At 32.8% G+C, this 24,902-nt stretch overlaps 3 protein-coding genes across 3 annotated transcripts; 1 reads left to right on the top strand and 2 right to left on the bottom strand.

Annotated features, from left to right (window-relative positions):
- Positions 1-8,107: 8,107 nt before the first annotated feature.
- On the top strand, positions 8,108-13,078 carry LOC141690333 (ras-related protein RABC2a-like). The gene is made up of 6 exons (XM_074495108.1): positions 8,108-8,542; positions 10,393-10,461; positions 11,215-11,280; positions 11,902-12,023; positions 12,259-12,387; positions 12,714-13,078. The coding sequence occupies exons 1-6, from the start codon at positions 8,392-8,394 to the stop codon at positions 12,819-12,821; spliced, it is 645 nt and encodes a 214-aa protein (XP_074351209.1). The 5' UTR covers positions 8,108-8,391; the 3' UTR covers positions 12,822-13,078.
- A 57-nt stretch (positions 13,079-13,135) lies between these two features.
- Positions 13,136-16,678, bottom strand: LOC141690332 (uncharacterized). The gene is made up of 6 exons (XM_074495107.1): positions 16,314-16,678; positions 15,993-16,188; positions 15,807-15,879; positions 14,553-14,602; positions 13,635-13,748; positions 13,136-13,527 (listed from the first exon to the last, which is right to left on the bottom strand). The coding sequence occupies exons 1-6, from the start codon at positions 16,549-16,551 to the stop codon at positions 13,401-13,403; spliced, it is 798 nt and encodes a 265-aa protein (XP_074351208.1). The 5' UTR covers positions 16,552-16,678; the 3' UTR covers positions 13,136-13,400.
- A 3,888-nt stretch (positions 16,679-20,566) lies between these two features.
- On the bottom strand, positions 20,567-24,323 carry LOC141692476 (ras-related protein RABE1a-like). The gene is made up of 8 exons (XM_074497335.1): positions 24,054-24,323; positions 23,192-23,264; positions 23,010-23,110; positions 22,375-22,440; positions 22,149-22,246; positions 22,005-22,067; positions 21,034-21,126; positions 20,567-20,935 (listed from the first exon to the last, which is right to left on the bottom strand). Exons 1-8 carry the CDS (start codon positions 24,124-24,126, stop codon positions 20,852-20,854), a joined length of 651 nt encoding a protein of 216 aa, XP_074353436.1. The 5' UTR covers positions 24,127-24,323; the 3' UTR covers positions 20,567-20,851.
- Positions 24,324-24,902: the final 579 nt, after the last annotated feature.

Genomic DNA, 24,902 nt, shown 5'->3' with positions numbered 1-24,902 from the left:
TGCATATTTATTCCTTGAAATTGATAAGACATGCATTTGGCCAAACAAGTCCATGTGAATAATTTGCAATGGCGCACTTATGGAATTCACAGTTTTTGACTTGTGACTTGATCTTTTCATTATACCTTTCTGACAGGCTTCACATACTTCAATTTGAGCAAACTCTAATTTTGGCATGTCTCTCACCAACTCTTTCTTGACCAGAGTTTTGATTACCTTGTAGTTTAGATGTGAGAGTTTCTTATGCCATAACTTGCTTTGCTCTATGGATGCCTTGGTGTAGAAGCAAAAAATTCCATCCTCGTTTATTGAGTCCAAGTCTGCAACAAACAAGCTTCTTTTCCTTGCTCCTTTCAGAGCAACTTCATTGGTTTTCTTACTGATGAAAATACACTCTTCTTTGTCAAATAGAACTTTAAAACCTTTGCCTGCAAACTGGCTGACACTGAGAAGATTTACTTCAAGACCAGCTACCAATACTACATCATCAATGACAACCTTTCCAGAAACAATCTTGTCATATCCCATTGTGAATCCTTTGTTATAGTCTCCAAAGGTCACCAAGGGCCAATGGGCCAGCCTTCTCCTCAAATTATGATAGCAGGGCCTTATCACCTGTCATATTCCTGGAGTATCCACTGTTTATGATCCATATGACCTTCTTCATTTTTCCCTGCACATAATGAGTTTTAAGTGTGTTTAGCAACCCAAGAACTGATGTAGCAAAAGTAGAGTTAGAAGTCTAAAAAAGAATAACATTCATAGATGTTTGTGCATTTTCTCTTGTAGCTGTAGATTCAATACTGACTTCTTTAAGATCTACTCTCAGCTTGTGGCAACTTTTCATTACTTTTAAGTTACATGAAATGCAGTCAAACTTATCACAAAATTCATAGGGATCATTTGCCTTGGCTTCATTATACTTGGAGGCTCCTTCAGCTGGCTTGCTAACAATCTTTTTACAAAGGTGGGTTAGGTGATTCACAAAGCCACACTTTTCACATTTCTTCCTTGGAGCATCTGTAACATAAGCAAAATTATTGCTTTTGTTTATCCCAATCTTCCCATTTCTATTCTTCTTCTTCTTTCTTGCATCTTCAGCTTTTATTTCCTTGACAGGTGTCTTGGAATCTTGGTTATCCATGAGCTTCTTTTCAGCTTTTGAAGTTTGAGCTATTTCTGCATTATTCTTCTTATTGACTTCCTCATCATTTTCTTGCTTTATGATCAACTCCTCTTCACTGAAATCTACTTCACATGCTTTGAACATATGTGAGCCAACCTTTTTTAGCATAGATGGAACATCTTCATTTTCATTTGCTTTCCCTTTTTCACCTACAACTTTCTTCTTGTTGTTCAAGGCATCATAATGAAGACCAATAGCAATATTTGTACATGGCTTGTTTTTCTCATGGTATTGTCCAACCAACTCAGATGCATTTCTGAAAGATTTCAACTTGACTTCATTCTTTTCTAACTTTTCCCTTAACACAACTTCAATCTCATTTGCACACTTGAGCTTGTTTTTCAGATATGCATTTTTCTGTTTCACAGCTTCAAGTTCTACCAGCAACAACTCAGTTTCTTGTTTCTCATTTTCAACCTTCTCATTTATCTTTGTCAGTCTGCTAACCTCTTCATTAGCAGCAACCATACTTGTATGAATGTGAAACATTTATGTGCTCATCTTTTCTACAGTTTTCTTATATTGACTCACATTTAAATCAATGGTGGTAAGAGTTGGTACCTGTGTTTTTTATGAGGATGAATCTCCTTGCTCCAAGGCCATAAATGCATAATTTCCAACTTCCTCATCTTCATCATTGTTAGAATCATCCCAACTCTTTCCCTCTGTAATATAGGCTTTACTTTGTTGTTTCTTCAGAAGAGATTCATACTTTGCTTCCAGTTCAAGATAGGCTTTGTCTTTCTTTGCTTTCTTGGGTTTCCTGCATTCTGTAGAAAAATGGCCTAGCTCATCACAGTTATAGCACCTTATCTTTGATCTGTCTACAGATCCAATCTTGTAACCATTTTTGCTATCAGATGTGTACTTCCCTTTTCATTTCCAGCTGCTGTCTTTGTTGAATGATTGTCCTTTACCCTTGAAGAATCTTGGCTTCTTTATTCCAATGTTAGAGAACTTTCTTTCCAGATAGGCCATTGACTGATCTATCTCATCAAGTTCATCCAGGGTGTAGAACTCATCTTCTTCCAATTCCAGTATGAATTGTTCATGTGAATCATTGTTTCTTTGCTCACTTATTGAGGTAACTGGAGTCTGGAATCTTGGCTCATCATTGGAGGTCTGACTTTCATTGATAAATTGAGCACTTGAACCATCAACAACATACCCTTGACCAGCTCTTAATGATTTCCTTTAAATCATTCTAATTCATATGTTTTTAAGATTCCATATAGAACTTCCAGAGTTCGTCTGCTCAAGTATCTCCCTTCTCCGATTGCTAAAATTTTCTATCCCAAATGATCAGGGAGTCTGAGCAAAAACTTCAAGTTCACTTCTTCAGCCTCATAATATTTATCATGCAGCTGCAAGTCATTTATCAGCTTGTTAAACCTTTCAAACACATCAGTAATATTTTCCTTTGGCTTAACCATGAAACCCTCATACTGTGAAATCAGTATCCTTCTTTGATTTGATCTAACTTCCTCTGTTCCTTCACAAAGTATTTCATTCTTCTCCCAGATTTGTTTAGCAGTGTCACAATTGATAATGTTATTGTACATTACATTATCAAGTGACTCTATCAAGATCAGCTACAAGCCACTGTCTAGGGAGACTTTTTCTTTCTCAGGCTGAGTGTACTCTGAAGGATCTTTAGGAGCATAATGAGCTGAAATGACCATATCTCCATATGTAGATTCCTCGACTCTTACCATAGGAATGAAAGGCCCATTCTTGAGAATCTGAATATAAAATAGATTGGCCATCCTGATAAATAACAACATTTTCTTCTTCCAAAAAGTGTAGTTAGTCTTATCAAAAGTAGGGCTTTTGATGTTACTGATTTTCCGTATATTCATTCTTCCAAGATCTTGAATCTGTTTACTTTCAGATTTTTCTCTGATACCACTTGTTAGATAATGATTCACACACAGAGGGGGGGTGAATGTGTTTTGATGTTTTCCTACTTTTCTTGAAGTGTTTATGGTTATGAACAAAGTAAATTAAAATCTTGTAGTTCAGTGTGCTAGTGCTGAATTTAGACAGATAAAACAGTGAACACAAATCTTTCAAAACTCACTTAATTTTATATTAAAATTAAAAATATTTTTCTACAAAATTTCTAGGCTCTTTATTTATAAAGAGCTTAGATTCTTCCTTGAGAGAATATAAGATTTTTTTGATCTAAATTGTTACTTCTAAATAAAGCATCCAGTGTTTACTTTATAGGACAGTAAACACTAGTTACTACATAGAATGCAACATCATGTATTAAACCCTATTTTTGGATAACCAAATATTTCTATTTCTGGTTTAGTGTATCTTTGCGAATCTTGCACTCCTGTGACTTTACTTTTCCAGTTAATCTTAGCCTTTGATCTTGTACTCTTCAAGCTGATTTTGTAGACTTGTCAATCCAACTGATTAAATTGTTTGTTACTTGATAATCTTGGGTATTGAACTAGTCTATACTATGTACTTTAAGTCTTACCTCGAGATCTCCAGTTTTGTATATAGATAACTTGACATCTCGATAAGTATATTGGCTTATCGAGATCTCTAATCACTCTACAAATGTTTTGACTTATCGAAGTCTCTGAGTTCTCTATAAGAGAATTTGTCTTGTCGAGATCTCATATCTTCATCTCTTCACTTTGGCTTATCGATAACTCTGAGTTCTCTAATGACAAGTTGGCTTATCGATAATTCTGAGTTCTCTAATGACAAATAGACTTATCGATATCTCAGAGTTCTCTAATGACAAATAGACTTATCGATATCTCAGAGTTCTCTAGTGAAGAAATGACTTGTCGATATCTCCAATCTTCATCTCTTCAATTTGGCTTTGCTGATATCTCCGAGTTCTCTAGTAGTTTTTCCTGACTTGTCGATAAGTCATTTTGGAGTTCTCGAATGACTTCTCTATAATACTTAATTTGTGACTTGTAGAGAACTTGACTTAGAATATTTTTCCCAAAACAAATTTATTCAACTTCAAACTTCTTCCCAATTCTTCTGAGACATGATCTTCTTGATCTTCTTCCAGATAGAATTCTTAGGCTTAATACTGTTTACAGAAAAAGACTTCAGTCTTCCCTTGAACATTTTTACAGACTTAAGTGTTATAATACACAATGCAAATATAGATTATCATACAACTAGCTTAGGGTTGTCAATTTGACTTAGTCTTGTTATTGTACAGGCATGTCTTGCACAACATACACCTTAGTCACTTATTTTCATACTTTCTTTATGAAGTGACTTCGTGTTATTAGTGAGGTTTTTTTTGTAGACAGGGGTCCATTATTATTAATAAGTAAGAGTCGAACAAACTTTCATAACTCATATTTTATTATGTGCGACACACATTATAAAAATCGATAAAATAAATCTCAAAATAAATAGAGACGGAATTGTAACACACATGTATGTATATAAAAAAAGTTAGTATATTAAAATGGGTTAATTATCCAAGTCTTGAATCATTTTTTATATGAATATTAAAAAAATATGAAATTAAATGTATGAGCCACTTACAAATATCTTGAATGACAATCTAACCAAATAATGATTTACCTTAAATGGTTGAAGTTGTAAATTTAAATAGATGTCGTGAGTTTAATTTTCATTGACAACAATATTTTTCTGTAACGGAAAATAATATTGGAATATAATTGTAATTTCGAGTAAAATGATTTCTAATAACTTTTTCTTTGTAATCAAAAGATAAATGGGATAAATTGTAATTTCAAATAAAATATTTATATTGCAATCTTATAAATATTATGTTATAAGATCTGAAACATTAGAAGTTTGTTAAGATATCTATTTTTATTTATTTGGTACTTGGTTGTTTTAATTTTTGAAATGTCGGGTTTTTATCGAGGTTGAACCATACTTTTATCTGGATTATTTTATATTTGTACTTTTATTCATATTTTTCGGATTCTGGGCCGGATTTTTAAGAAAAAATAGCCTATATAAGGCTCGCGAGTCGGACCGGGCTTTTTTCTGATCCAGGCATTTTTCCCGAATCGAATCAAATTGCGGGTTTTGAAACTTTTGAACATATCTAGTATGACGTATAATCTCGATATGCCATATTTTTAGGAGTTTCCTTTCGAAGTATGGTACGTGTTCTTGGTTTCCAATTGAGTGGCACATATAGACGGCAACTACATGTCTAGAGATGTATCCATTGTCCATTATCATTCTCTTTATTGAAGGCGTATCCATCTATTTCTTGCTCATAAGTGCCTTATATAGATACAATATGAATATATGATACATATATTTTTGAAATAGTTGTGACGTGACACAAGATACACACGTTATAAAGGCGTGTCATGTGGGTAATTAATCAAGGCGCCGGTTTTGTCGCGTGGGTATTTTGGTGACTACGGATTAAAAGTGAGTAATGAGGTATTTCACCTGTACTCGAAAATTAAACACAAAACAAACTAACTCTTATTTATGTATTTTTGTATTTGTGTGTTATGTACATATACTGCTAACATAAATACTGTTATTTTGTTGCAAACACAACTACATAATTCTTGTGTCGTTCGATCTCGCTTATCAAATTATCGACATATTTCAGTGTTTTAAAAATCGGTCGACTCATCTGATAACTGTTAGATATTGAATATAACACATAGGGGGGGTGAATGTGTTTCTTTTATTTTTAGCCTTTTTAAAATTGTTTGGATTGCAGGTGAACAAAGCAGTTAAGATATTGTAGAGATATTGTGTTTACAAAATTAATCAACAAGCACAATATTTTCAAAATTCACTTAATTTGTATTAATTGAGTTGGTCTTGCTACAAATTCTGTGTTTTTAAGAAAATAAGAACTCGGCTTCTATCTCGAGAGGATATAAGAAAATCCAGATCTATTTTTTACTTGTGAACTAAGGATTTGTGCTTGCTTTATAGACCAGCAACACGAGTTTATAAGACTTGCACTAAAATGTACTATACTACTTTCTAAAACAACCTTTTTTTATCTCCATTTATAGCTTAGCAAATTTGTGCAGAATCTTGCAGGTCTGTGACCACCCTTTGTTTCGCTAATCTTGGCCCTTGATCTTGTATTCTTCCAGCTACTTTGCAGATTTTTAATCTAGTGTATAGATCATTTGTTGACTGATAATCTTGAATCTTGAACTTGTCTGCATTCTGTATTTGAGAAGTATGTCGAGGTCTCCAGTTTGTTCTATAGAGAAGTGACATCTCGATAAGTATAATGACTTATCGAGATTTTTGAGTTCTCTATAGGTATACTCGACTTGCCGAGGTCTCTAGATACTTGCATGTGAAATGACTTATCAACATGTCTGAGATCTCTACATGTAGAAATGACTTGTCGATATCTCTGAGATCTCGATATACACATTTTGACTTATCGATATATCTGAGATCTCTATATGAGAAATTGACTTGTTGCTATTTCCTTTCCTTCACATCTTCATTTGACTTGTCGATATCTCTGAGTTCTCTACATGCAGAAATGACTTGTCGATATCTCCAGTTCTCTACATCTTCATTTGAATTATCGATATCTTTGAGACTTCTATATAAGCCATTTTGGACTTCTCTACAAGTTATTCTGGACTTTTCGAATGACCTCTCGATATAACTTGATATGTGACTTGTCGATATTTTCACTTTAAACATTTTTCATAGATTAACTTTATTCAACTCCAAACTTCTACACTTTTCTCTGAGGCATGATCATGACTTGATCTTCTTCAAGAGTTTATTCCTTAGCATGAATATGTTCACAGAAAAATCCCCTAATCTAATCTTCAAATCTATTTTACAGACTCAAGAAATACAATACAAAATACATAATTGATTATCAAACAACTTAATCTTAGGGCTGTCAATATGACTTAATCTTGTTATTGTACAAACATGTCTTCCACAACAATAACTGGACGAGTACTCAGACTCATTTTGGAGCTGATTTTTCATTACTCGAGTGATAACTAGGTTTTGAGCTTAACTCAGATTAAATTCAACATAACTCGGGTCAAACTTGAATTTAATAATAAAAATTTCAAAAAAATAAATAAAAATAAACCAACATAATAATATAATTATTTAATATCCTTAATTCGCTCATTTATCTCGACATATAGTCTATATGTAGTCCAATCGATAAATTTCACGATTTTGAGTCTGAAACTTACATAATTCTCAGATCTCGCATAAGATATGAACACATCAATAATTTTTTTTTTTGTTATTTAGAAAATATTTGTTGATAAAATTAAGAGTAATATGTATTTTAATTTCGGCTGATTTCAATTTTTGAGTAATATATAATTTATTATGTAATACATATTCTAATAATTAATTTTATAAAATTTATTTTGATCGTATCTGATTTCTGATTCAAGTATTAATTTTGAATACTACCCGAATTCGAGTACTCTTTGGGTCGTGACTTAGTAGCCTCACCAAGTCTACCCGAGTTCTGATTTTTAAGCCCATGTATATTTCGATCCTTGCTCTAATTTTTAATTATAATATAAAATATAAATATAAATATGCAGAAACACTTTTCCTCTAAAGCGATTGTTAATTGATATCCGAAATTAAAATCTTAATATTCAGGTAAATGCCAGCCCCCTGAGATAATCGACTTCTCACCACTAGCCATCAAGTGCCGGGCCCACTTAAAGTACACAAATTATAAATGTGGGGACAATAAATAATTACAGAGACATGCCGCATTATCGATATATATATTTTTTATAAAAATGCAATACGTTGAATTAATTTTGGGTAAAATTTAAAATGACGGGAGATAAAATACAAATTAAAGAAGGGGCCGGGAATAATAAGGAAACGTGCCCCATCAGGTTCCGACAACCGACACGGAAGAATCATGAAGAACAAAACCCAAGCCACAATACAAAGGAAACGAATATGAAAAGGAGTTGCCATCAGTTACTGCTTTAGTGCCCTGCTTTATCACTTTCATTCATTAACTTTTTTGTTTATTATACAAAAACTTCACTTCTCCCTTGTTCTACATTAAATCGAGACATTGTAACTGCCTGTTTGTTGCTCCTGTAGATTTGTTTTAATTAGCCTACACAAACAAACAAGTAGCTACCAGCTACTTTTTTTAAGGAAAATAAAGTACTTGTATTAGCAGCAGTAACAGTTGATAAAACAACACAGAGATATATTCCATGGGATCATCTTCGGGACAAGGTGGTGGTGGAAGCAACTACGATCTGTCGTTTAAGATCTTGCTCATCGGTGATTCTGCCGTCGGCAAAAGCAGTCTTCTTCTCACTTTCATTTCCAATTCTGTTGATCAAGATATCTCTCCCACCATTGGTTTGTGATTTTACTCTCTCTCTCTCTCTCACATCTCTCTCTCACAAACACACACATTTTGCAGCTACTACTATTTTATAAGTATTCTTTGATTGGAATGTGATATCTGTGTTGATATCTATTTATTTTGGTTTATTTTGTAATCTATTCTCTATGATTTTATTGCTTAGTAACATATGGAAAGTGTTAATTAGCAAAATAAAATAAAATATGGAAAGTGTCTCATTTCCATCCAAATGACATACAGGTATAAATATAATCTAATTTCTAAGTTTTGTTGTCCCCAAACTCTGTGCCAGAGCCTTAATATGTATGTCATGCTTTTTATGAAGCACATAACTATGTTTACTCCCAAGGTTTTTATAACTCTGGGGGATTGAGTTAAGAAAATCTGGCTGCTAAATGAGTTACTGCATTGCCATTTCTACGAACATGACAAAACAAATTAAAACTAGAACATGTGTATCTTCTGTGATTAATCCCCATTCCTCACCCCAACAGCTATCAACTTACCCCTCTCTTAGCGTGCTACCATCCCAGCCCAATGACTGCACCTTCCACCAACATTTTTTTTGCACCTTTCCCTATTGCTAGACCTTTCGGACCTCGTTCTAAAATGTCTGGTCTTTGTTAGATTTTTTGCCAATTATTTTGTAACCATTTTCATTGGGCTTGTCACTCCTACTGTTGATGCTTCAGATCAATTTTTAAATAACGGATGTCATTTTCCCATAATCTGTCCATTCATGACTTTTGAAGTATTCCTGACAACCTGCATTCTTAACTACCATCACTCTGTTTTAACACTACAGACTTGAGGTTTTTTGCTCTTCTCAAGTACGGCTAATGTAGCTTTTGTAGCACGATGCATATAAGCACATATTGCCGAGGAAGAACAAGAAGATTCGGTTTTAGTAGGTTGTGCCTGTTGCCTAAGAGCATCTCCAACAAGGTTCACAATGACAGAATTACTATTTCCTACATGCTATAAGCCCTTGCCATGTCACACAACTGCAATAATACAGATTTCTCAAGTGATACACTGTAGTGGCACAACTCTAATCTGCTATGCCTGACAAAGATACTACTTCAGGAGTCGGCATGTGGCAAATGTCCAAGCTTCTTATTGAATAAACCTCAACATGGAGGAGAACTTGTTCTCTCATAGGAGGGCACTTGGGAGTTGGGACTAAAGGTTCGCTCCGTCAACCAGCTGAAGATGTCTACTAGATAGCTATTATCCTCTGAATAGGAAAAATGAAATTGGGAGGGAATGAAATGAAATTTGTGCTTTTTTCTTGGTAAATATTTATAACGTCTATTACTCTCTACGTTTCATTCTTACCAACTTAAATTGGAGCTTAAGCCCACCACTTGGAAAATTAACGTGTCCTTCCTACTTCATTTCTTTACAAACCTCACCATATAAAAAATTGCACTTTTCATATATTTTTTTTTTCATTTGATCCTCTTAGATCCTTCTCTCCACTTTGATTTTCTTCACAATTTTCATTCTTCTCCACTCTCATTACATTCATTCCAACTAAATGAAGCATTAGTCATTTGTATCTTAAGCTATCACAAGGCAAGTGTGCAGCTGTATGCCATTTTATTCGTTTATTTTTTTCCTCATGTGTGGCTGTAAGTCAGACTTGTCACGAATTGGGTGTTTTCTACAGGTCTTACGTTGCTGCCATTTTTTGTCTGCATTTTTTAAACCTAACACTTTTCAGTTGGCATTCATAGATGGCAATATGGCATTAATGTGTTAATTAGTGCAAAATGATGTTTGTTTGTGTAGTTATAGGCTGATTGATTAATGTTTTTAATTCCTTCTTAACCATGTCCAGGTGTAGATTTCAAAATCAAGCAGCTTACAGTTGGTGGGAAAAAGTTGAAGCTGACCATTTGGGACACTGGTATTAGTTCACCATTTTAATTTAATCTATTTTTTAACATAAGAATTTGCTCTAAACCCTCAGATTTTTCAATCTTAGTGAAACCATTCTATTTGATCTACTACTAAAGCAATATCTATTAATTTAGAGGAAGATGTCATTTTCCAAACTAGATTAGTATATTGACTTAAGGGCCCCTTGATGATAACTAGATGTAGGAAAATGATTCACCACACTTTCGACCACTCTGCTGAATAAGATGTATGTACTGACATCCACTATCAAAAAAGTTCTGATAAGAGTATCTGTTCCTGGTCTGGAAATATATAAATTGTTTATGCATTTTCTTCCCTTATCCTCCTTACTTGCTTTACCTGTAAGATCATAATGGCCTGATGTGTGTACTTTACTTTTAAGCTTTCAGTTTTACATACTTTTGATTTCTCACCTAATATATGTTTTATGCAAAGGTTTTTAGGTTTTTTCTGGGAAGATGCTACTTATTTTCGTCCACATCACAATATTAATTTTTACATGAGAGTGGTAAATTTATGCCCCTACATTTAAGAGATCTATATTGATCATCATAGACGAGTGACTTCAATTTTACAAAGGAAGAACCCCCACGAATCTGCCAGTCTTGTATGTTAACTCGCCCACACATGCAACTTATATAATTAACCAAAGAAACAAATTGTTTGACGAGAGTATGTATATTAAGTTATTAAATTGTATGTATGAAGGATGGGTTCCTGACAATTATTACTTTTGCAGCTGGACAAGAGAGGTTCAGGACATTGACAAGCTCCTATTATAGAGGTGCCCAAGGGATTATTCTTGGTAAGCTACTTTTTTTGAAGTCAATTATCGAGCAGAAGTGTAACGTATAAGTGTAAGTCAACACAGTTTCGTGAAATATAGCGAACAAACATTATATCAAGTCTAATACACAATACACAAACGTTTAAATGTTAATGTGCTTGCGCCTGCAGCCACATGATCTAACTAATGAAAACAAAGCAACAAAATTAGACTAAATTTTTATATTTAATTTATCTGTTGCAAGCTTATTACACATTCTTTAAGTTTTCCTATTATTTTTACCAAATATCCAACGGATCTTAAAAATTATATATATATTAGCATCCTTGCTCAAAACCTGTAACATCTTCACTGATGGGACTAATGTAATATCTCCAAAGTTGTCCAAAGTTTGTAATATTTATAGAAGCAAAAGTGAATTCAAATGTAATTTCAGTTGTCCAAAGTTTGTAATATCTCCGAACACCTGCATACGGCTTCTGGCTTTCTGTGAACTAATAAATTCACTGGTTGTAGTATTTGGGTTGGCTACAAGGGTTTGCTGTTCACAATATTTCAATTGTTTATTCAAACTTTACACTGGAGTGATTTAAGCCCATGTTAATTGTCGGCTAAAATCTATTTTTATACGTCATGTAGTTTATGATGTTACAAGGAGAGACACATTTACAAACTTATCAGATGTATGGGCGAAAGAAGTGGACCTCTACTCCACAAATCAGAATTGTGTCAAGATGCTTGTTGGAAACAAAGTTGACATTGTAAGCTTTGACTTCCCGTTAGTTCTATAATCATACTAATATATAGGGTTTCAAGCACAGCTTTTTGTTTGGAAACTAGAGTCAAGTATCTTTGGATTTACCACACTCAAGTTTACTTCAGCCACACACACACGCACACACACAGGCACGATGATAGAAAACAATTCCTCAGATCTGACTAATGATTCTTGGTCAAGTGAGTCTACTTTATCTCCTAAAGTATCGATGTTTCCAGGAATCAGAAAGGGTTGTAAGTAGGGAAGAAGGGATTGCTCTGGCAAAAGAGCATGGATGCTTATTTCTTGAATGTAGTGCTAAAACTCGAGAAAATGTGGAGCAATGCTTTGAAGAGCTTGCACTAAAGGTACAAAATTAAACATTATATGCTTTATATTCTATGCTATGGCGATACATTATATGCTCTGTACTCTGTGCCATGGCATTTGTGTTGTATATTTATGCATCATACATAGTAGAATACAAAAGGACATAAATCTGTGTTATGGTGTCCGAATAACTAGTAATTGTCAGCATTTCCTGGTACCAAACAACAAAATGATCAATCTTTCTTGTGCAATATTCACTGAACACAACGCCAGAGTCATAGATTTTGTAGAGTTACCTGCCGGGGGATTGAAGTGATACATTGTTGTTCCAAATATTAATAAGAAATTGATGTTTTTATTGCAGATAATGGAGGTTCCAAGTCTTTCAGAAGAAGGATCAAGCATAGTTAAGAGAAACATACTAAAACAAAAGCCAGAATATCAGACACAAAGCGGTGGTTGTTGCTCTTAAAATGCCAGAGAATTTGAACTTGTTACAGAATGTGCAGCAGATGATGATTTTAAGCATCTATCTTGTTCATGTAAATGATGACTTCTTTAATCCCTTTTTCTTTCTTCAATCCCTTTTTCTTTTCTACATTACTGATGTGTTTGATTTAAATGATGAAATTACTAGCATGTGTGAAGTTGTCAATTTGTACCTAACTTTTTCAAAGTAGAATTGCGTGAAATCCTTTGTGCTTTAAGCTATTATATTACTATTTACTAGCCACAGTTATTTTTTTTACTCTATCGCATTGTAATCATACCAAATTAACACAGGTATCACATTGTAATCATACTAAATTAACATAAGTATCAAGGTAGCAACCGGGCTCAAGCCTTGCTTTTTAAGGCGTGCCTGGGGACAAAACTCCTTACAAGTACTTGAATGTCTATATCTCTTAAACGGGAGGACAACACAATATCTCACATGCAATACAAAGTCCTTCCAAGCTAAATATAACTTTGGAAACTCGGCCTAGGGGGGGGGGACCCAAAATATAATGTGTTGTTTTACACGTACGATGTTTAGCTGCTTTGAGTATCTTCACTTATCAATGATATTTTTCTTTCCCTTGTAAATAACTGGTGTTGGACCATAGAGGCAGATGCGAAGATCACCTTTAAGTACTCTTTGGTGAAAGTAGCACTTGTACAAGTCCCAAAACTCATCCCTGTTATTCGTTGGTTAAAAAGGTGAATACAGAAAGATACACTTAAAGTTATGATAAATCTACAACAAGAAACAAGTTGGGAAGATGTGGGACAGGAATCGTCAAACCTGATTTGAGGAAGTGAAAGTAATGAATAGCCCTTTACATCAGTGTGCATGTCAAGCACAATAATTTGTAACCGTGACAATCCTAAAACTTCCATATCGATCAGCTTCTTGATCCTATAAGCATATTTAAAGATGTAATGTGTGTGGTTGTGCAGATAACTTAAATAGATTAAAGGAGCTCTAAAAAATCATGATAAATATACTTAAAAGTGTAAAATACAGCATGCTACATTGTTATACAACTATTTATGATGGTGAAAAGAAAGTTAGCTTCAGAATTGCCCCATACAATGACAAATTATCAGAAACTGAAGTTTTGAACTCTGTCAAGGAAGCGTTTTCATAAAAAATAACATGCACCTGCTATAAATTGAAATCATACCTTATATATATACTGTTACTATTATATACTCCCTCAGTCCCACCGGATTGTTTACGTTATTTTTCGGCACGCTTTTCAATGCTCGTTTAAACTATACTTCCATAATATTTTTTTTAAAAAAAATTCTGAAAAAAAGTTTCATGTTTAAACTTTTATTCAGAATTTTTCTTTTTAAAAAAAACATTATGGAACTATACTTTATTAAAGCCTCGAAATACGTGCAAACAGTGTACGTAAACAACTCACCGGGACGGAGGGAGTAATTAAGATTAGATATTTTTAGCAATAAATTTCAACCACTAAAATACATTCCTCAACTGCATATTACTAAAATTAATAATAGCTAAGAAATTAACTTGTCTTCAATATCATTTGTATATTTACAGGCCCAACTTTTCTCTAGGAGAAGTCCGGTGATTCGAAGATCACGCCTGAGCTTTTTTCAGCTACAGTTACACAAAATTATAAGCCGCAAGAATAAAGGGCTCATCATATTTAATGTAATACTGACAAGAAATTATGCAACACTTCCATACCTGCTTGGTGTGCCACTTGCAATATTAACACGACTCTTTAAGGAGGACACCTATTGTCAGAGAAAATAAATTAATACACAGACACTCTAAACTTGAGAGATATAAATATAACATCACAATTGTTGACTAACTGATCCTGTTAAAAGTTTCAGGCACACAGGTATTTCACAATTATTGACTTATTGCTCCTGTTAAAATTTCAAATACACTACTAGTACTACCAATTCAAGTAAATTTACCAGAAAACAAGCTACGGAAATTGAAGACCTTCAATCTAAACTTGTTCATTATGAATACAAGACAATATCAATCTTCAAGAAAGGATTTTTATAGATGTATGGAAAAAAAACTGTTTAAACCCTCAAAGAGATCATCAGCAAGACTCTCAGTAACATTTTTCCGATTACCAACAAAATTAACAGAATTGATCTACATATTTACATTCTAACAGTGAAGAAATCCAACAAATATTATTAAAAATCCACTAATCTCAGGGTCTTCTACTTTTGTTCTTTATAATCTCATCAAGAATGCAACAAGTTAACTGATCAAACTCACGATCATAAAATCCATGAACTCCATCAAACAAGAACTTCAAAAATCAAAGAACAATCTCCCTCCATCGGCTAGTGCAACTGTATAAAATAACTGTTAACTCGACTTAATCATCCATATTCCCAATGTTTATTCTTTAATACTTGATGTCTCAAACTTGTCATAGAATGACAACTGTAAGTCTGTAATAAGGATTAGTTTGTATTTGATTTTTTAAACATATTGCCAGTATTCCAAAATAATTAATAGACTGACGAATCTTGACCAGTTTCTATTCTCCCAAATCCTCATTATTCATTTAGGTAAGTAGGAAAGTATCATAATTTAAAAATTTTAACATTCACAAGAAGCTGGTTTTAGCATTTCTTCCTCTTGTAGGAAGATAAACACCACAATAGGAAGTTTTTCCTCCCATTATAAAAGGATAAACCACCTCGTAACAACTTCTACATATTCCACACTATGTGATTTGACAGCATAATTTTTCTGGTTATTCACCAACTCAAAGACAATCTTATCATAATTTTTTTTTTGTCGAAGCTTAATCTATTATTGTTAACCAAATGCAAGTACTTTTCAAAAGGAACATAAGATGTGTACATATAGACACTATATAAACAAAAATAAAGAAGCAATATAACTCTTCGTATGAATTTTCAAGCTCGAATATTTTTCACAAACAAGAATACATATTAGTACCTGGTCTTCAACCTTCATATGTTTTGAGAAAAGCTTTACAATATGACATTCCTTACTCAACGGTCTTAATCCCCTGCAGTAGCAAAACGAGAACAAACAAGCTACCCAACTTGAATACTTTTATTTATGAAACAATGTAGAGTTGCATATAATTTCATTCCGAGTAAATAGGGAGAATCACGAAACCTGTAAAGTTCCAATGATCTCAATGCAGACAAACTAATCACGAGAAGTGCTGGATTCCCAGGTTCAATCTTTTCCGGTACAATCTGTTTTTCGCAAAGCTCGTGTCTCCAAGACTGTCCAAAAGCAGTCTTCATATGTTCACTCAAATTGCTGGCATCTTGAGCTAGCTCTTTAGGTAGCTCAGCAATACAACTATCTGCATTATGAAATAATGTTACTAATTACTCCATATAAAAAAATAATTTTCTTTATATTACATAATAAATACGATGTAAACAAATTAGGAGGCTGGACATAAATAAAGGGGGGAAAGGACAAGACCTTTAAAAGAATCGAGTTCAAGAGAAGAGAGTTGAATTTTATTAGAAGACTGGTAATAATTAAGGAAGAAAGACAATTGCTGAGAAGGGGTGGTTGCTTCTTCTACTAGTACAACATTGTTGTTGTTTTGATTTTTGGATGTCTTCTTGGTTTTGGGTTTGGTGGGGGCGAGTGGCGGACGAGGATGTTTGCTGTGTTTACCATGTTTGGATTGTTTTTGCTGTTTATCTCTCACCATTTCTTCTTCCGCCGACGCTCGATTGGGTTTTAAATTTTAGGGTTTTACGGTTACTCCTAACGCCGCTATAGGATACACGGAACTCGCCCTGTGTGCTTGTAAAAAGTCCGGTTTGATAAAAAGTTTAAATGACTCCATGGGTCCGCGAGCTAGTCAAGTTATTTCGACTTATCGACCTTTTATTATTTTTTTTTTTATAAATATACTTTTTATAAATATTAAATATTTTACTTATATTTTATATATTTAATCAAATTGAATTCGAATTGAACTTATCATATTTTAGATTTTTATTAATATTTTTTTATCGTAGTGAACTCGCACTCGCTACCTTTCAGGTGTGTACAGGGCAAACTTCATGGTTTCACATAATAGTCGCAAATCACGTGAATCAAGATAAACCGCACTTCAGCAGCAAACTCTGATTCAGGAGACATAATCATAAATTCTTCTACTGTGTTTTTTTAAATATTTGGTAAAATTTATTTGAGTTTTCAAGACAAATTCGAGTATATCAAATTTTTTACGAACCGAGTTTCGAGTTTAAAATTAAAAGTTCTGTCAAACTCAAGCTCGAGCCGGAATTTTTTTAATCGAGTTCGAGCGGAGCCTGTCAATGTTCGATTCGGCTCGTCTCGATTACGTCCCTAGTTATACCGAACTAATATTTTGGCACGAATAATATAATAATCTTTTAAAAATTTATCAAAAATACCCATATTTTTTAGCTTCTTTAGATAAATAGAGTTAAAGTTGTATATGAGAGTTTAGAGGAGATTGTTCGAAATTGCATACGAGATTGAAATGTTGCATTTAATGTTACATATGAGATTGCAAATGTGGCATATGAGATTGCAAAGTATTTTTAAAAATATTTTATGTAATTTGGATATTTTTGAAAAATCACTAATTTTTTTGGTCAGATATGAATGAAATGATTTTAAATAAGAAATACAGTGAAAAAATATTTTGAATTTATTTAATATGTGTTTTGTTATTTCTTAATATTTTATACCGTTTTTGTAAATTAAATATTTTTTATTGAATTTGGTTTCAGAAAATTTGTATAAAAATTTATTCAATAATAAGTGATTGTTTTATTGTTAAAATATTAATTTAAATTTAAATGATGTTAATTTTTTTTATCAAATTAAACAATTGAGTGCAATTTAAATAATATTTGTATAAGGGCACAAACTTATGTGATTTTAATGTAATAACTGTATATTTATAAAATGTAAAATTATTGGCATACTTTAAATCATCTCTTAATTTTGTATAATGGTCATTAAATTTGTCTCTCTTTGTTTTTTGGGTTTTTTTGAAAAAATATCCAAGATTAAAAATATTTTTGCAAAAATATTATCACATTTTAAAAAAAATTGCAAAAATAAGTTTTAAGGTTGTTTTTGGTTGCATTTAAGCTTGATTTTGGTTGCATTTTAGATTGATGTCCTTGCGGGGCCCACTGGCACATCAGCAACCACACATGCTGCCCAATCAGCTGCCACGTCAGCATTTGATGGGACCCACTTGCCATGTAAGCATTGGGTGTGATCCATTTGCCACATCAGCTGCCATGTCAGCATAGGTACAGTCAGTGCACAGTCAACATAGATACAGTCAGCGCACAGTCAGCATAGTATAATTATTAAATAATTAAAATAGTATATTTACAATTAAGATAGTATATTTGCAATGAATTTGAAAAGATAGTATTTTTATAAAAAAACTTAGTATAGTTAATATTTTTGATAAATTCTCTTATTTTTTTTACATATACACATAAGGGGCAGTGTTTGGTATGTCAACGAGTATTTTACCTATAACCCTTTTTTTAATTGACTCATTTTTTCCTAGGTTATTTTTAATATATGGGAAATATAGTGATATATGCTGCTACTGAATTAGGCCATGTCACTAGCTACTAGATTGCCCAATTATTCATATGCTAAAAGGTAGGCAAAATAAAACATATACCAAATTTATACCGTCTTTTGTCCATTATGCGCTCACGGGAATAAATTAAGTTCCAAAAACTATAATTTTATAGTATTTTAATTGGTGTAATTGTGATGAATGCAGGAAGATCCTCTGCTATTATTAAATATTGGCCAATTAAAATAAAATAAAATTATAAAAAATTGTGATTATTATATTTTCATAGCACACCATAAAAAAAACCGATTTATATATTTGACACATAAAGCACAAGTACATAGCAAAAGCATAGCATTGATACAATTAGCTAATGAAACTGGGAAGAAAGCTTCATGCTCTTTGGCTATGCTGGGAAGAAAGCTTAATGCTCTTTGGCTATGCTTACTATATAGGGTCGTTAATGGATCAGATTTGGATCAGATCGTCTTTGATCCATATCAATATTTATTTATTTTTAGTGAATTCGAATTCGGATTCGGATTCAGATCGGATCATAGTCAGATTTTTAAGATTTTCGAGTTTTCAGATTAGAGCTCCGCTCCGTTATATTTAGAAAAAAAAACTGAATTTATAATATGTTAAAATCACTAATAATAATGATTCACAAAATTAAAATATAAAGTTTAATAAAAAAATACATAAGTTCACGTATTACAAATTTATAATCCATTTTGCAAACTTAGAAATATTGCAGTAGCATAAAACAAATTACAAACGCTTCAACGAATTCTGATAACATAAAATGTAAAGAGTGACATCACTGTAATATAATCTGTGCTTTCCATTGTTCAGCCTTAAACAAGCAAATTAGAGACTAACAAACAATTTCTGTAAAAATATAAAATGAACAAAGTTATCTGTTTCACGATAGAATAGAAGTAAGAGACTTTTCGTATAATGTTAATAATGAAATGTATATAGAGGGATTTCATTAAACTATTGTCACTGAAAACTGAAAAGTAATCCTTGTCCAGAACGAGGAACAACGGAACTGAATGTAATAATAAAAAAAAGAATTTTTCAGATTAGCTTCATTTAACAATATAACTTCAAATTAGCTTAATTTAGCTATAATTATGTAATATATATATATATATATATATATATACTATACTATTATAAGCATAACACCCTCTATTTGATAGTTACTCGGTACAGTTGTTTGGTAGTTACTCGGTACAGTTGTTTGGTACGACAAATAATAACTGTCAGATCTAAAGTCAGAAAAATAAGAACCATTGGATACAATAATAAAATATTATTATATTAATATTTAAACTGCTCTCATTGATTCAGGTTCAAACCCCGTCAACAGTTTATTATATTTAAACTTTTATATTCTTTATTTAAACAATATATTATATTATATTATTTATTTTCAGTCAAGTCTCAAATTATTATAAAACATATATTGTTATAATTTATTATATTCTTCGATTTATTTTTCAACTATTGAAAATTATATTATAAAATATATTATTAAAAACTATCGAATGTTAAAAACAATCCGTGCATCGTATATAGATCGGATTATTTATGGGTCGAGTCTTATTAAATCCATATCCTATCTATTTTGGATCAGATTTTTTTTAATCAGATTTTATTTTAAGTGATCTATATCCACTATTGGCTCCTGATCGGATCAGATATCCTATCCATTGACTGGAATACTATTAGTACCGTTCAATTCATTTGGCTAGGTACTTTTTTGCTCTTCATAACATATAAACTAAAGATAAAACATATAGATTTTATATTTTGAAGTACACAGAAATGATCAACCAATCATACAACAGTGAGTTACTTGACAACATTGAATAACTTCATCCCAGGTTCTTCATTCAAAGCCTGGTGATAAGCCACTTTTCCCTCTCCCATGACCAAGGTCAAGGAATTGAATATTCCCCCCCACCCTCCCACCCCGAACAAACTAATAATATCAGGCAACTATTAGCTAACCATCCAAATACCTTTTACCTATAACACTCCGATGAAATATGATTGTATATGAGATATTTATACACACATACATATCAAAGCATAACTATATACTTGATAAGTAACACAATTAGTCTAAAGTCTAAACAAAAAGATTCAGATATTTTGTAGAAACTTATAAGGATGTATAATTCCAAAAAGAACAAAGGTTGTGCCTACACGAGGTTCTACTGTCCTAGCTGCAGCCAGCTACCAAAATGCATTCAATATATTTAAGTTTTCTTTGAGTTTGAGAAAGGAGTACAACAGCAGTAAGTAAAAAAGACAATAAACGCCCCAGCTTCGACTGGGTGGGAGAACTAGCAACAATGATGCTATAAATGAAGAGTTGAGGTGCAGTCACTTGTGCAACTTCTCAAGCTTAAGTACCACAGCATGCTGATTTTTGTGGAGCTGCAGTCTGATCCTTGCCTGGATCAGGTTTATTGATTTTGATGGTTTGAGGCTGACAGTATGACATGACAAATCAATAAGCAAGTATAATATAGTAATATACATTATATAACATTTCACATATACAAAGAGTAAGGTGCTTTAAGGAACCTCTGTTTTGGTCTCGCTCTCTGCTAATCTTTGCTTTATGTCTCTCGCAATGGAAAAGAAAACTTGCTCCACATTCAAATTTGTCTTTGCACTCTGTCCAATGAATATAACAGAGTAAGCTTATGCAGGAAGAAAACAACTCAAAACAAGGTAGAAAAAATTTATATTTGACTATTATGGTGATAGTGCACTTTTTGTGCTATGGTAGATATGACCACTAAAAAACATATTCCATTCATATGCTGTTCGTCTTCTTATTTATACATTTTTCATGATGTTAATCCTCTGTGATAACTAAATTCTAGAAAGATGTAAATTTTTAATTTGTTATTTGTATTTCAGTGCACTTCCACGGATACAAATAGAAAAGAGTATAACTATAATTCCTGAGAAACAGTTTTAATCCTTATGATCGACGGGTCAAAACCTCAATCGGTTAACATAATGGAACAAGGGAGTAATTACTAAACCTTCCCCACCATGGAGAATAACATAACATAGTATATTTTTAGGCACCAAACCATTGGTATGAGTGGTCATATGTTTCAGTCCCGGTACCGCAATATTCTCCAATATTTGATTTTGTCACCGCTTTTATGATTAAGCTTATACTGATAGGCTGATACTGATCTACTCCTTAATCACAAGATGAGCTTTCGAGTGGGACTGTTATAAAAGGGGTCCAACTAGTTACCTTCTCCAGCACCTTACGGGTTTGGAAGAGTTAGTGACTGACAATAATATATGCAGAGGGAAATGAAAGTCCCATCAAACTACTCACATATATATAACGTGTATCTATCAATTGCATAGGTGACATGTAAAAAGAACTGTGAAATTTAAGCTGATTTTTACAATAGTCGGGACTTTCTTATGCTAGATGATAAGAGAGGCACAATCTTGCAAGCACATCTAACAAACATATAGAGAATTTCTAGGTAGGAAATTGCTGTTAAGGAACACAAACTTACTGTCTCAAAAAATTTGATGCCATATTCATCAGCTAGCGCTTGTCCCCGAGATGTTGGCACAGCCTGCAAGAGATTATATTCTAGTCAATACTTACTGTATATGAATCTAAAGTTCTAAACTATAATTATTTCCGCATTGTTTACCCTTTTGCTCTCGTCCATGTCAGCTTTATTACCAATCAGTATCTTGTTCACATTATCAGAGGCATGCTGCTCTATGTTACGAATCCAATTCCTGATGTCTAGTACACGTAAATCCATTGGACATGATAAGTTATGTATCAAAATGGTTATATCATAATTATTCTATTTCTGGTACAAAATAAAGAGTAAATGCAGAGAATGACAAGGATCAAGGAAATTGATATACTGTTAAAGGACGACTCATCGGTGACATCATAAACCAAAAGTATGCCCATTGCACCCCTGTAATAAGCTGCATCAAAACAATAACCCATGTCGGAACATACAAGCAACGGAGAGAAGTTCGAAATGACGTGATATATTAATGATCTGTCAAGGCATTAATATCCATTCTCATAAAACATAACCAAACGGTAATTCGCAACACCAGTAAACAATTCCTCAAAACCTTGCTTTATATATGTAATACGTGCATAGTGTATTGCCCCATAAAAAATTACAGGTTTCATCTGAACATGTTTTACTGTAGTTAGTAGTTACTATACATTATATGCATGATGCATTCACTTACAAGTCAGGGACTCATATATGTGCATTCCTTCTTTATAATGTTACGGGATAATACTCAAGTAGTTGGTATCCTTTGTAAAGTCAGCAAAATTAACTTACAGTCTACTATAGTGATCTTTCTAATTTAAACAGAACACATCAGTACAATGTGTTGAGAAAAAAATGAGAAGCAGACTGTAAAGTGTAGTTAGCTAAAGAATACAGCTAATTGCAGTAACTTCAACAACAACAAAAAGATCCTCACTTTATTATATAAAATGAGGAAAATTACGTCTAGACTTGTAAAAATACCTGTTGTGATAGTCCGAAATCGTTCTTGACCAGCAGTGTCCCATATTTGTAGTTTGATGCGCTTACCGTCAAGCTCAATAGTCCGAATTTTAAAATCAATTCTGACAATATAGGTACTTCAGTAAGACGCAGAGCTTTACTGGTTAGAAGCAATAATAACAACAATGGGTCAACTTACTTACCCAATTGTGGTAATAAAACTTGTTGTGAATGAATCATCAGAGAAACGGAGTAACAAGCAACTCTTTCCAACCCCTGCATAAAGAAACGAATGGTTTGTTTGATATAAAAAAGTGGAGTGCGCAAAAGTAGTCACTACAGTTTGCTTGATGTAAGATAAAAAAGAACAAAATAATTTATATCACTACACGTGTTAACCAAATTAAGTAAAAATGATAATTTAATATCTTATGGTGTCTTATGAATTAGCAGAAGGTAGGAAAAAGTATGGAGAGAGAAATTATCACCCAACTTTATTTAATCATATATTCCGTTCAAACGATATGCATCTCAAATACGTATGATTGACATGAACAAGACTTTGATACACATTCTAATAACGCGGATCCCATATATGGAAATAAAGGCTTGCTTGTTCAACCGTGGTATTTCAAGAGCCACCAAACATTATCATCTCCTAAAGGAGAACGAACTAATTGAAAGCTCACTACTTATGCAATCTAACATAAAGTTTCGAAACACCCCAAACTTGGTCAATACCAAATTCAATCATACAATTACATACACGAAAATCAAACACAGACTTTGGTATAGATTTAAGTAAAACCCTCTTTACATGTCAAATTCGATCACACAATTACAAAAAAAAAAACAATCTTTCATAACACAATGTAAATTCTCAATTTCATATTATAAGTTGTAATAAAAACAGAAACTTTGACTAAAATAATAAAAGCTAATAATAAAGACCAATAATAGTTTGATTTAAAAGCTGAAAAAACAATGATCAAGTAAAGCAAAGAAGTACAATCATGATCATACATATATAAAAATATGTAAAAGTAAATAGAAAAGCATTCATACCACTATCGCCGATAAGTAGAAGCTTGACGAGAAAGTCGTAATCTGCTCTAGCTCTCACAGGCGGAGCCGCCATGTTTTGGAAGATCCGACCCGAACTCCGATCTGCAACAAATAACCCGACCGACCGACCGACAGAGTATCTAATCGGAGAGATTTATGATTTATTGGGAGTCACAGATTTGTCAAACAAAAGAAATAGCGACCAGGTGGAGAAGTATACTGGGAAAATATAAACGCTAGGAAAAATAAATAGATAGACTTAAAGAATCAATTGTATTTTTTTATTTAATGTCAAGTACTACTAAGTAATAATAATATATTAATTAATCATTAATAATTTAATAATAAAAAAATAAGTCTCAAGTCTGGCGTTTGGTAATACAGCTAGCTAGGATAGTTATATATCTTGAAAGACACTGATTATACTCGGCTTCGACAGAGAGGACATGCTATTTACCTGTTTTTTTGTATTCTTGTGCTTTAAACAGAGATGCACCAAAGAGCATCGGTCCGGATTTTGATACATTTAAATTTAAGATTTTATATGATTTATGATACACCAACATATCGATAATGATTCATTTATTTATTCATTTAATAATAAACTAAATTATTCTTATACTTCGTATATATTTTATTTATGTATGATAAATTTATATGTAGTCAAGATAACTACGGATAACTATGTATACATAGAAGTTGGATAAAGAGTTGAAGCATGTACCTCTTGAGAACTAACCTGTTAACTACGACCTCGGGTATCAATCAATCAATCATATCTAATAATAACGCCTACACCCGTATCTGGGGAGGTTATAACCTACGCAGTCTTACACTCGTTCCAAAGAA

This window comes from Apium graveolens, chromosome 10, assembly GCF_009905375.1.
Source record: "Apium graveolens cultivar Ventura chromosome 10, ASM990537v1, whole genome shotgun sequence".
NCBI lineage: Eukaryota > Viridiplantae > Streptophyta > Magnoliopsida > Apiales > Apiaceae > Apium > Apium graveolens.
This window is presented reverse-complemented; position numbering and strand designations above follow the sequence as displayed.